This window comes from Dreissena polymorpha, chromosome 7 (genome assembly GCF_020536995.1).
Source record: "Dreissena polymorpha isolate Duluth1 chromosome 7, UMN_Dpol_1.0, whole genome shotgun sequence".
Taxonomy (NCBI): domain Eukaryota; kingdom Metazoa; phylum Mollusca; class Bivalvia; order Myida; family Dreissenidae; genus Dreissena; species Dreissena polymorpha.
Window position 1 is genome coordinate 20,395,571 of NC_068361.1, and position 12,434 is coordinate 20,408,004.

Below are 12,434 nucleotides of genomic sequence, written 5' to 3' on the forward strand. Positions count from 1 at the left end.
ATGAACTATATATACGCACTATTTGTAATATACCATAATATACATGATTAATAAATATATATGACAAAACCTGCCAAAGACATCGCGCTAGATTATTCTGCCGCCTTGATAGTATTATGTATGTTACGTCAGTCACTTTTAATAATAACCAAAAAGGCATATTTGAAGTTGATAGATTGAATATGTGAACTTGAATATGAACATGTATAAATTGAAACAAGAAATGTGGCCATGCCAAGAAATAACATGCACACAAGCTATCAGCAAACTAAATTACAGCACGAAACATCCATCGCAACTAAATATATGGATTGGAAACCATTTTTAGTTACAGTAAATTTAACCCTACTGGCCCCAAAGCGATCCCTCACTATACCAGCCTATAAGCTACCTACGCTCACAATTGCAGCACAATGACTCGATCCTAAATATCCCATCTGCTACCCAGAATTATCTAAATACAAAAGAGGCATAAGTCTGCTAAATTGCAGGTCAGAGTTATAGAACTTGGTTGATTACCTCACACAACGACATCAAACACATAACTGAAAATTTAATAGAATGCCTCTAGTAGAAGTAGTGATATGGGGATGTTAACGTCCACCTTAACAAAGTTTTCTTAGTCAAAATACGTCAATGCAGTTTTCTTAGTCAAACTTGCCATTGTGAAATTTAAGGTCACACGTATGGGACACAATGACGCCGATGTGAAGATTTAATACAATATCTCTAGTAGAGGTAGCGGTATGGAGATTTTGTACATTCACCTAGACCAAGTTTTCTTAGTTATAAAAGGAAATAGCTTAATTAAGGTCACAATTAATGGACTTGGTCAGTGACCTCACACAATGACACCGAATTCATCTGTGAAGTTTCGTTTGAACCCATGTGGTAGAAACAGTGATTTTAAGAAGTTGTACATTTACATAAACCAGGGCAGTACGAAGAAGCCGACAATTTGGTGAGTAGTATAAAATACCTTTACATCTTATAAAGACATGGTTTTCATGTTATCATTAAAATATAAATAGAATACCTCTCAAATTGCGCTTAAAAAAACAGACATTGACTTATATAAATTTAATTGTAAGACTCCGGGCAAAGATAAAGCACGGTTCCAAATTAACGATCTCACTGTATACTCTTAATTTAACTTCTTATAAGTCGTAACTGTTACAAGAAGACAATTGACATTTAACACAACAAATCTTTAACGCAGACAAACAATATTTGCATTTTTTTATTATATTGTTGCTGTAGTTTTCAGTTTCAGCAATCTTCAATTTGAAATTTAGATTATAAATAGCACTATTGTAACACCCAACAAAAACACTTTCTTATAAATTCTTAATATTCTTTACACTTTGTACAAATAAAAAATATTTGACTACGTTTATAATAATACAATGAATAAATAACATATATTTATTATGACGTATTGAAATTATTTATCTATAAAGCACATTTGTACACATGAAAGGCTGACAGCTAACGAAAAAATTGCATTCATTCATGAAACATTTCACATTAAATATTTGACACTAAACTCTCGTTTCCTTCACAAGACCCGTCTTTGAGTTAAATGTTAACGTGGTGCCGACTTTTGGGGCAAGATAGAAGCTCTGGCTTTCCTCAAAGTCGTCAAGGGAAACAACCGAGGGAGAACTCTCCTCAAGGAAGATAATCTGGTGAGTATGTTCGTGTTCGAGTAGCGGTTCTTTGGGTCCGACTGGGTTGAACATGGCGGCGTTATAGGACGGAAGGGAGCCATTCAGGTCGAGAAAGCCTGGAGCGGACACGTCGGCGTCTGACTCGGTCTGCTGGCTGGACTGCGTTCTTGTCTGAAAAAGCAAAACTGTTATGCTGCTTTACTATATTTAATCATTTTCGATACTCTACATTCATTTATACGACTTTATATGACCAATCAGCAAGAATACCGCTTTTAGGCTTAACAAGCTATATCTAGGTAAAACTTCTTTTAAATACAATATTAACAGCCTTAACATACATTTTGAATGTTTAATTTCACAATAATGTCACTATCAAAGCACTGATCAAATAAAGCATCAATAGTGCCTTCATTTTGCGATTTCTATAGTTTAGTGTAACCCTAATTGATTAAGGATTATATCTAGTATAACATTTAGCCGGTAAAGCATTTTGTGGGAAAAGGGTACGCCATTTTTGTGGCGGCGACAATAATTTGCATTCAGTTTTCTTACATGTATGAAGTATTTTAACTATGTATTTGCATTATTAATTTATTATATTAGACAACATAATTAATTGTCTCTGAAAGTTTGAATAATGCACTATTTCTATGAAGAGATGTTGTTATACGAATGTCCAAGTAAACACCTTTCGTCGAAGTGCCTTTGGTACGGGGAATCGGCAGAATATTTTGACTTTCCGTTTAGGTTCCTTGGGATCACTGGAGTTCTGACGAATGGCGATCACGTGGTGGACTTTGTGCCACTTCCGGATCTGTGCCCGTATCCGCCGCACGGATATCTGTGAACGTAATTATTAATAGTCAATATTGCCAAATGTTAAACATACTGAAGAAATCAAGAAGATGGGATGAACATAACAATTATGCTCCTCCCCTATAAAACAAGACTATTGCAAAGCAATATATGTCCCCTACCGGCTCCACCATTGTAAGATTGTTTTTTTATTTGTTGCCATAGCAACTAGAATTTTTGACGTAGGAACAAAATTAAACGACGTGCATAATGTCCATATTGCCATCTATCCATGTTTCAAGTATCATGAAAAAATATGAAGAACTTTTAAAGTTATAGCATGATCCAGAAAAGTGTGACAGACAGACTGACGTACTGACAGACTCACAGAGCGCAAACCAGTAGGGGAAAATAAGCATGTGTATTCTCGCTTGTTTACACATAATGTTGACATTATGTTTTGAATCCATGACAATTATTTTAAAAACCGCCACTTTAACAATTTGTGAACACTAACCGTTATATACGCAAACATTAATAAAGGACTGAATGCTTTCCATACTGTGCGCCACAAATAGCGTTTTAACAAAGTTCAATGCACATACCAATAACCATGCCACATACAGCGTGACAGTCATCATGCCTATCACGATAAGCACGGCGGCGGGGCCAATGTTCGTCTCAGCCCTCAGGCGATCGGCGAACGTGAAACAGAGAGCGTCCACGATGAGAACTATGAGCCCCAGGGTCGCGGTGAGCAGAACCTCGCGACACAGTAACCGCCTGTCCCGGCGGAGAGAAGGCTCCCGCATGTACTGAAAATGCGACCATGTGTGAATATTTGAAATGGAAGTAATTAAGTCGGTCGATTTATTCGTTTATTTTTTCAATTTAATCATTCAGAACTTTCAAGCAGAATCGTGATCTGGAATATAATGTATTTTATGCAAGTTGTTGTTTGGTAGTAAGCAATTAATGCTTTGCGAAACTCCTTTTAATAGACATGTCGCAAAAAGAAACACAGCGCTTTTACCACTCGTGTTATTAACATAGTATATAATTAATAGTTAATACCAGCTGAAAAATACAACGAGACGTAATGGAAGCAAAAAAAGCAAATCCTATCGGTACCCATTTTTTTTCGCGAACGCCAAGAAGAAGAAGAAGAAGGTACCCATTTCCATGGGCGCGGCTTCTTCTCTACGCAGAACTGGAAGGCGCACACTTCACACTTAGTGGTGTTGGAGCAGCCGAGCCACCTCTCGAGGCAGGACATGTGCAGGAGCCCGATGGTGCCGCGGCAGTGACACGGGGACCAGAGCGGCTCAGACTTCTCGTCGTCGTGACAGATCCGGCACAGCACGGGGCCCGAGTAGTTGAACACGCTAAGTGGTGAACTATGTTGTTAAAGAACACAGCAGAACCAATACGTACTAGTTAAGTTGGGATACACCAGTTATTTTGGGGGAGATTTGAATGAACGCTCGCACAGCGGGGACGGAACATGTGATCTCCTGGTCAAAAGGCGGGAACCATATCCACTACACCACAGCTAAATCAAATATATTGATATAGTATTCACCCATTTTTCAAATATCTTATTTTAATTTTTCTTATTAATCTTACATTTTAGAGGGATAACTACGGAAAATATTTGGTTGAATTACTTTCTTTAACATGTAAAAACCGTCTTAATAGTTGTACGTGACTGAACAAGTTGTAAATGAATGTAAATTAATGTATATTTGGCTTTAGAAATAAACGAAGCACGTTTAATGGGATATATAGTTTTATTCAGAGCGTCTAGGCGAATAATTAAAACAATGTTGTACCTTTTAAGACTAACACAAACCATTCGATACTGTCATGCTTGATGCCATTTAAGAATTAAACTTGTGAACTCAGGTATCAGCTGTTTTAAATGCCTACTACGTTGAAATATTTCCCTTGAAATGTGAAATCTTGTATAAAGTATTAACGTACACTATCATATTCGGAATTCTTTTATGTATATTAAGGGGTCAAGCAAGGTGAAAAATAGTCAACTCTTGTGTTTATTCTGTTCATCAATTATATAGGTGATCATTTGAGTTCTACAAACCTATTTAATATTGATATGGATATGTTATCTTTTTCTCCATGTTTACCAATGATCTTGCATTTTTTTCACCTGATCCTCGCAGTCTACAAAACCAATTACATTGCATAATTGATTATACTAAGAAGTGGTAACCCAAGATAAATTGGGAAAAATAAGGTTATTGTTTTTAAAGTATAAATAAAGATATATTCATAAATACTTTGGAAACTCAAGAGTGACAATATTGAGATTTGTTCACGTAATTATGTGTTAAATTCTTCTATAACGGTTCACTTAAACGTGTAGCTAAAGCACATAATGAGCAGGCTTTCAAAACATATAATCACCATATTTCTTTATTCAGCAGAATCAAATGATATATTTAAACTAAATTTTTACTTTCGACTCAACGGTAACAACAATAATCACGATTGGCTGCGAAGCTGATAATCCGAATTGCAGACAGTAATTCTTTGTAAAGCCTACTTCATCTCACTGCGTATATGTATTTATATGATATAGAGGATATGTGTTCATGTCAGTGAAAGATCGTTTGTTATTTCACGAGTGATCATAGAAAATACATTTTCACGAATGGCGCAGCCACGAGGGAAAATATTATTTGTCTATAATCACTCGTGAAATAACAAACGATCTTACACTGACATGAACACATTTTCTGGTTCATTTATGCCCCTTTTTCGAGAAAATAATAAATTGCTGTTTCCTTTTCGCTGAAAAGTTACCCTTTCTCCCGTGGCGTGCCTCAATACATTTCAATACACAAAAAAACGTCATTATTCCAGCGAAATTCTTCAGTTAATCTCATTTACAATCTAAGTAAACGGTGAAAAAAAGCAGAAATTGGATTCGGTGGAATACCGATTTTAATTCACTCGTGATCATAAATAAATATGATAATCTTAAAATAGAAACAGTAGTTCCGAAAATGTGCTATTTTCACCGATAAAATTAACAATTTGTATATTTTCACTGCTTTTATTTCACTGCAGAAATGTTATCATTAGGTATAAAATAAATGATTGTATTTTGCAAAAATCATGCATGGTTGCGTATGCGAATACATTTACCGTTAAAGAACAGAGCTAAACCCATTTGTGTTACGCCTTGCACACAGTACATCGCAATTCTTTACCATACATAAACAGCATGCATGTATACCAAACAATAGTGATCATACAATTATTGTTAGTATTACACATAGTTATTAAAAATCGTATGCTATTGGTTAGAAATAACAATTTTTGTTAGGAACGCCAGTGCTCAAAGATACACGACCGTCACGTGAGCAAATATCGCACGTCATATTAAATGTCGTACTGGTGCGTTTTGATCGACTCCTGCTTTTATGTGTGCTTTGATTTCTGTGAATTCATAAAGGCAAACGAAATTCAATTTTTGATGCATTTTTGTGAAAAAAAAAGAAAAGAGTGACGATAAAAGTTCAAATGTCTTGTGTCGTTGTCCATTGTACGGTGGTCGCACTGAAGATCTCGTGTCGACCTCAAAGGGCGACATTCGATGTATGTGCGTAAAGTGTCGTCCCAGATTAGCTCGGCAGGCCTCACAGGCTAATCAGGGACGACACTTTCCGCGTTTGTGATTTTTTTCTGTTTAAGGAAAGTCACTTCTTAGCAAACTCCAGTTTAAACGGAAAATGTCGTTCCTGATTAGCCTGTGCGGACTGCAAAGGCTAATCTCGGACGACACTTTCCGCACAAGCAGTAAACCCCCGTTTCACAGAGCACGGCTCATTTTTAAAAGAACTAACCTGTTGTTGTTCTTGTCGTCAAGCGGTCCCGGTGTACTTTGGGAGAAAGCGGGACTCAGCGGAAGGGGACGAAAAGGGCTGGTCGGGTCACTGATTCCTTGCATGCTTTGTGAACAGACCGGGCTCAATGGAAGTGGTCTAGAAATGCCACTCATTTTTTTTTAAACTGAAATAAATGTTAATATAATTATTTTTTACGTATAATTTGTGTTTTAATAAAACGCGGCATACTGCATACACGCGTTTAGTTCTTGATCGTTTTCTGGTCACTATAACAATGTATAATACTGTACCAGTGCGAGTGTGCGTGGTGTTAAACAAAACAGATCTGGCTTCAAATAAATGAGCCGCGCTCTATGAAAAAATGGGGTTTAATGCATATGCGTAAAGTGTCTTCCTAGATTAGCCTGTGCGGTCCGCACAGCCCCTTTTCTCAGAGCACGGTCCATATATGTTTTCGCAACCATATGCTTGACTAGAAGGGCGCATCCCGTACATTGAAATGCATGTGATACATTTACATCTCTATCTTAAAACACAGGATATATCAATAGAAGGAGCCATTAAATGGCCAAACGGACACTGTTTACGAGAACGCGTCCAGCGTACCGAAATAAACTTACATGAAGCAATAAACACATTGAATCCGGTAAATCATTTTATAGCCATCAATAAAAAGCAATTTAATACATGTGGTAATGATTTTGCGTAATAACTAATGAATAAAATTTCACAATTATGAATGAAATAACTGGATCTTGGATGTATCATATTTGTTGCATTTAAAATTCCAAAAATCTATTTTAAACAAGTGATGCGTTTGTGAAACACTATGACCTCATATATTTGATCTTTGACCTTGAAAGATGACCTTGACCTTTCACCACTCAAGATGTGCATCTCCATGAGATACACATGCATGCCAAATATCAAGTTGCTATCTTTAATATTGCAAAAGTGTTCATTAAATGAGCGAGTTTTACCCATATATTTGGCCTTTAACCTTGAAGGATGACCTTGCCCTTGACATTTCACCGCTCAAAATGTGCAGCTCCATGAGATACACATGCATGCAAAATATGAAGTAGCTATCTTCAATATTGCAAAATGTATGGCAAATATTAAAGTTTGCACAAACAAACAAACAAACAAACAAAGCAACAAAGCAACAGACAGGGCAAAAACAATATGTTCCCCACTATAGTGGTGGGGGACATAAAATATACGGAAATATACGAAAATCCAATAACAAATTAAATATATATTGCACTTAGGAGCTCATAGAAAACCTAATTACTAAATACCTTACTTTAGAGTGTTTCGAATAAGATCCAATCAATTTGTGTGCACAATTTTGAATTACAAAACACAAACGTATGCACAAGGATATCCACTTCTACAATAATTACAACAAAAACAGCTACGCTCACATTGAGCCTACTGATATAGCGGATTATTATAAATAATGGGTTCACGGCAATGACGGTTTTCGGGTAAAATGTGTTCAATCAAAGTAAATATAGCAATCTCCGTTCATCCGTATCGCCCCCGGCCAGAACTATACTTGTGTGCACGTGAAACTCGCAGGTAACGAGTAATAATCAAATCTCGCCGCCATAACAGACCACATGATCGATTGTATTCCCTCTGGCTATTATTGGTTTTGTAAAAGTTGTATTAGTTTATTTTTGTTTTGTGCAGTGTCGGGCGTCAAAACATTTTACACACAATAACGCCGAGTTGCATTACCTGGAAAGAATAATTACAAAATCAACATACTTTTAAATGAAAGGAAGGGTTTTATAAGTGACGCTAGTTGTAACTGTAAACACTTTAGGCGAAAAAGGTATAATGCAGCTTAGAAAAATATGTATGCCCCTCGCTCTTGGAAAACGGGTTTTAATGCATGCGAGTAAAGCGTCTTCCCTGATTAGCATGTGCAGTACAAACAGACTTATTGTAAACGAAAAATTACATAAACATTAAAAGTATCGTCCCTGATTAGCCGGTGTTGACTGCACAAGCTAATCAGGGACGACACTTTTTTACATGTTCCCAGAGCGAGGTTCATTAATATGTGTTCATATTTACTTTGAACAACGCAAACAAAATGTTCTGAAATCAGCATATTCGACAGAAGTATTGCATAACAATCATAACGTAATAAACAAGAACCAGTTTTACGTGAAACAAAAATGTCATCGGAATATTACCAGCGTTTCCTTTTGTCCTCTCAAACCAGCTCACGCATATGGTCACGTCATGAAACCTTGCCTCGGTCATGTCGCTCATGCCAATCATGGAACAAAAAAAGTCACTATTTTATCGACTTCAATCGAATCTCACGTGTTGACAAAAACTAAAGTGCAGCCTTAAAAGTGTACTTTAACTGACGTATGCGCTTTGTTCAGCCGATATTAATTTGCGAAAACATGTGAATGTCAACCGTAAATCACGAAGTTATTTTGACAAATAAAGCAAATCTCCTGTAAAACGGATTTTTCTTTCAACTGTTAATAGACAGGGAGTCGTGGTTAATCCTGATTAGTGCTTCTTTATTACCCATAAATTGTGCAAACACAAATAGTATCATAATATTATCTTAGCCGTTGCAACCGTGATTACTGCTTCCTTATTAGTTATGTATCATTGAAACACAAATGTTATCACAACCAGAATATAAAAAACTTTCGTACCCGCAAATATTTTGATAAATTATCAACTTTTTAATTGATTCATTGCGATAGCGTACGCGATACGAACTTTGGTTACATGCATAACAGAATACTACCCCAGCACCGGCCCAGACTATGTGGGATAGTCAAAAGACCAGTTGCCCGACTTAAAGTGGCTTACATATTCTTGATCAATTATTGAGTCACGTTCTCGGAAAACGGAGCTTAATGCATGTGCGTAAAATGTCGGCCGATATTACAGTAGTCTGTACAGTCCGCGAAGGCTAATCAGGACGCCACTTTCCGCTTTTATGAATTTTTTCGTTTAAATGAGGCCTCTTTTAACACACATCCAATACTGGCGAAAAGTGTTTACCTGATTTTAGCCTATGAAGACTGCACAGGCTAGTCTGGGACGACAGTTTACACACATGCATTTAAACTCTGTTTTCCCAGAGCGCGCATGATATATGGAAATATGGAAATAAACAAAGGGAGCCGAATGCACGTCTGTACCATAGTTTTGTTAATGTGACGGCATTGATTCTAAAGTCTGATAATCGACGAAATAATCCTAATAAAATGGCTATATCTTCGAACCACCTTCGTGTTAGGACGTTAATGACTGTACATATGTTTGGCATCTAATGTGTTATTTTAGACATGTGCAGCATTAAACATTGGTATAAACCAAACGGAAAAACTTTCAAAGAGCCTATTATATGACTTTAATGTGTGGCGTCGCTTCCCAGTTGTTCGTCACTCTTATTGTTTAGCATCGTATTATCATAGCGCGTTCATTGACAGGTTGCTTTCATCCGTAGCGCACCGACTAACCGTATTGACGTGTCCATTATTAGCGTCAAATTCGTCCGTTGCGCTCCGTTCATCTTTCATGTCGCTCGTATCCATATTGTCCCGTTCATATGTCGCGTCTCGTGCGTCGGTTGCGTTGCGTTCATAAAGTGCGTCGCGTTCACATGAAGCATCGCGTTTATGTATAATGTCGTGCTTATTCTTAGCATTTTAAGTGTCGCGTTGTTCCAAAGCGTCGCGTTCGTTTTAAGAGCCGCGTTATCCGTATCGTCGCGTTCATCTGAACTTTCGCGTTCATCATTGTGTTGCTTTTGCCAGTAGCATTGCGTTCGTTTGTAGCGTCGCGTGCCGTCTCAATATCCTTTTGTTTTGAATTCGCTCGTTTTGATGCGTTTTTTTTAACTTTGTAATTTTTTATATGTTTATATACATGCCACATTGTGTGTGTTGATAAGTCCCTTTAAAATGGTGTGTCAATTTACAATCAGGAAGCGTTGACAGGCAACGTGATTCTAAAAAGTTTATGCTCATCAATTTTAAATCAGGAAGTGTTCACAGGCCGTGGACCCCTATAAAGTTCGGTCTCAAACCGACAGTCGAAACATAACATTAAACGCCGAATTTTTTTTGCAAAACTATCTTTTGAAGTTTTTTATTATAATTAGGACAGCTAATGCGCTCGCTTAAGAATACAATTTTAAGTATTAACATTACATTGTTTACAAATATTTGAACGACCAATGTGAGGATAGCAATGGAATATCGTTGGATATTGTTTGTTGTCGCGGTCTCATTGTTACGGGTATGAAATATATCTGTCATTTGTTCTTACTTGTTTTCTCAACATTCTTTCTCTCAATACGTACCTTCTTTTTTTCTTTAATTCTATTAAAATATCAGAAAATTTATTTGTTTTTATGTTTTATGCTGTTGTCTTGTTGTTGTCGTTGTTTTCTCTTTAATATTTAAGTATTTTAAACTTTTGAAACCGTTTTATTTTTCAAATTTTTGTTTGCATGAACGTTTGAGTTGTTGCTTTCTTTTCCTTTTTAAAATTTCGTTTTTAATGCATATTTGCATTTCCGTTTGTATTAATGTCTGTCTGTTTGTTTCTCTGTCTTATCATGTATAATTGCAGGTTTTTTATTACAGGTGTGTACTGAAGCGGACACCAGAGCCGTGCTAGACGCGATTGAGAGAATTGCTAATGTTGGAATAGACGCTTCCACTGCACGTATGTCCAATGCTGTATACAGTCTTCTTTATGTTACAAAATAGCAATTATGCTAAACCTTTTTCGCATAATTTTTATAATATTGTTGGTTAAATACGAATTTGAATCATTGTAAAAATATCAGCTTTTAATTTGTTGTTTTTTCAGTTGACCTATATCACAATCTTTCTAGATTCCAAATATTTGGTTCTCATCAATAACTGATCCATGTCAAACAACAAATGAACTTAATATTTATTATGGTTGAGCTTTTTCGTGAACATTTGCGTTCATTACAAAAACACGTGAACTTATAAAGTTGTTAATCCGCATGTGAATATATCAGCTTCGCTCTGGTAAAAAGGAGGGTTAAACGTGTGCATAAAATATTGTCCAATTCCAATTCTGTCACATATTAACCGCTGCAGTCCACACAGGCTAATCAGGGACGTCACTCTCCGGTTAAACTTGAATTTCGTTGAGAAGAGACTTTCTGTATACGAAAAATTCCAGAAGCGCGCATTTTGTCGTCCCAGAAAAGCCTGTTCGGACTCTTGAACGACGCTTTACGCATAGTAATTGAGCTTGTTTTTTTCCAGGACGTGTTGGATGTTTTTCTGCTAAATGTTTTGTAGTGTAAAGTGTTTTTAGAAATGGAATCCAATCTAATATGAATAAACTACAGCGTTGCATATCTATACATGCGAAACATTGCCCAGCAATTACCTTGTACTAACTGATTTGTTTCCTTCTCACGTTTCGATAAACCAATATTTTGAAAATGTTTTTATTCCCTCCTGTCAAGTTTTCAACGTTCGTTTCTTATCAAAATAATTTGACGATTTGCAGGAAATTTTTATTTGTCTTTTACAAGTAGAGGGTTATTCAAAAACACCGTTTTGGCAATTATTATTTGTTTGTTTTCCGTCCCGTATACCTCATAATCTAGTCCCATGTAACTGCAATAATGTCGATGTATATGTTGATTGTTCTACCACGTGTTCAGTGCCAGACTACAATTATGTCGATGTTTATGTTGATAGTTCTACCACGTGTTCAGTGCCAGACTACAATTATGTCGATGTTTATGTTGATAGTTCTACAACATGTTCAATGCCAGACTACAATTCTGTCGATGTTTATGTTGATAGTTCTACCACGTGTTCAGTTCCAGACTACAATTATGTTGATGTTTATGTTGATAGTTCTACCACGTATTCAGTTCCAGACTACCATTCGGCCGTAATTCATTGTATCCAAACCAACACATTACAAATATTTACAATACATTTCATCAATTTAATATTAACGAACCGGCTTACTCAAACAAACCATCAGCTCTTTTTAAATTATTGCTGATGCGCACGTGAATATATTGTCAACGTGTTCA

The 12,434-nt window shown here is 36.4% G+C and overlaps 1 protein-coding gene across 3 annotated transcripts; it reads right to left on the bottom strand.

Annotated features, from left to right (window-relative positions):
* Positions 1 to 1,065: 1,065 nt before the first annotated feature.
* On the bottom strand, positions 1,066 to 8,686 carry LOC127838443 (E3 ubiquitin-protein ligase MARCHF8-like). Of its 3 annotated transcripts, none has more exons than XM_052366233.1 (6): positions 8,554 to 8,686; positions 6,341 to 6,506; positions 3,643 to 3,865; positions 3,074 to 3,283; positions 2,362 to 2,514; positions 1,066 to 1,841 (listed from the first exon to the last, which is right to left on the bottom strand). In XM_052366233.1, exons 2-6 carry the CDS (start codon positions 6,493 to 6,495, stop codon positions 1,542 to 1,544), a joined length of 1,041 nt encoding a protein of 346 aa, XP_052222193.1. In that variant the 5' UTR covers positions 6,496 to 6,506; positions 8,554 to 8,686; the 3' UTR covers positions 1,066 to 1,541. The 3 variants fall into 3 exon arrangements, with proteins under 3 accessions (XP_052222193.1, XP_052222192.1, XP_052222194.1); XM_052366232.1 differs by lacking the exon at positions 8,554 to 8,686 and adding an exon at positions 7,650 to 7,818; XM_052366234.1 differs by lacking the exon at positions 8,554 to 8,686 and adding an exon at positions 7,650 to 7,817 and having other exon boundaries at positions 3,643 to 3,853.
* Positions 8,687 to 12,434: the final 3,748 nt, after the last annotated feature.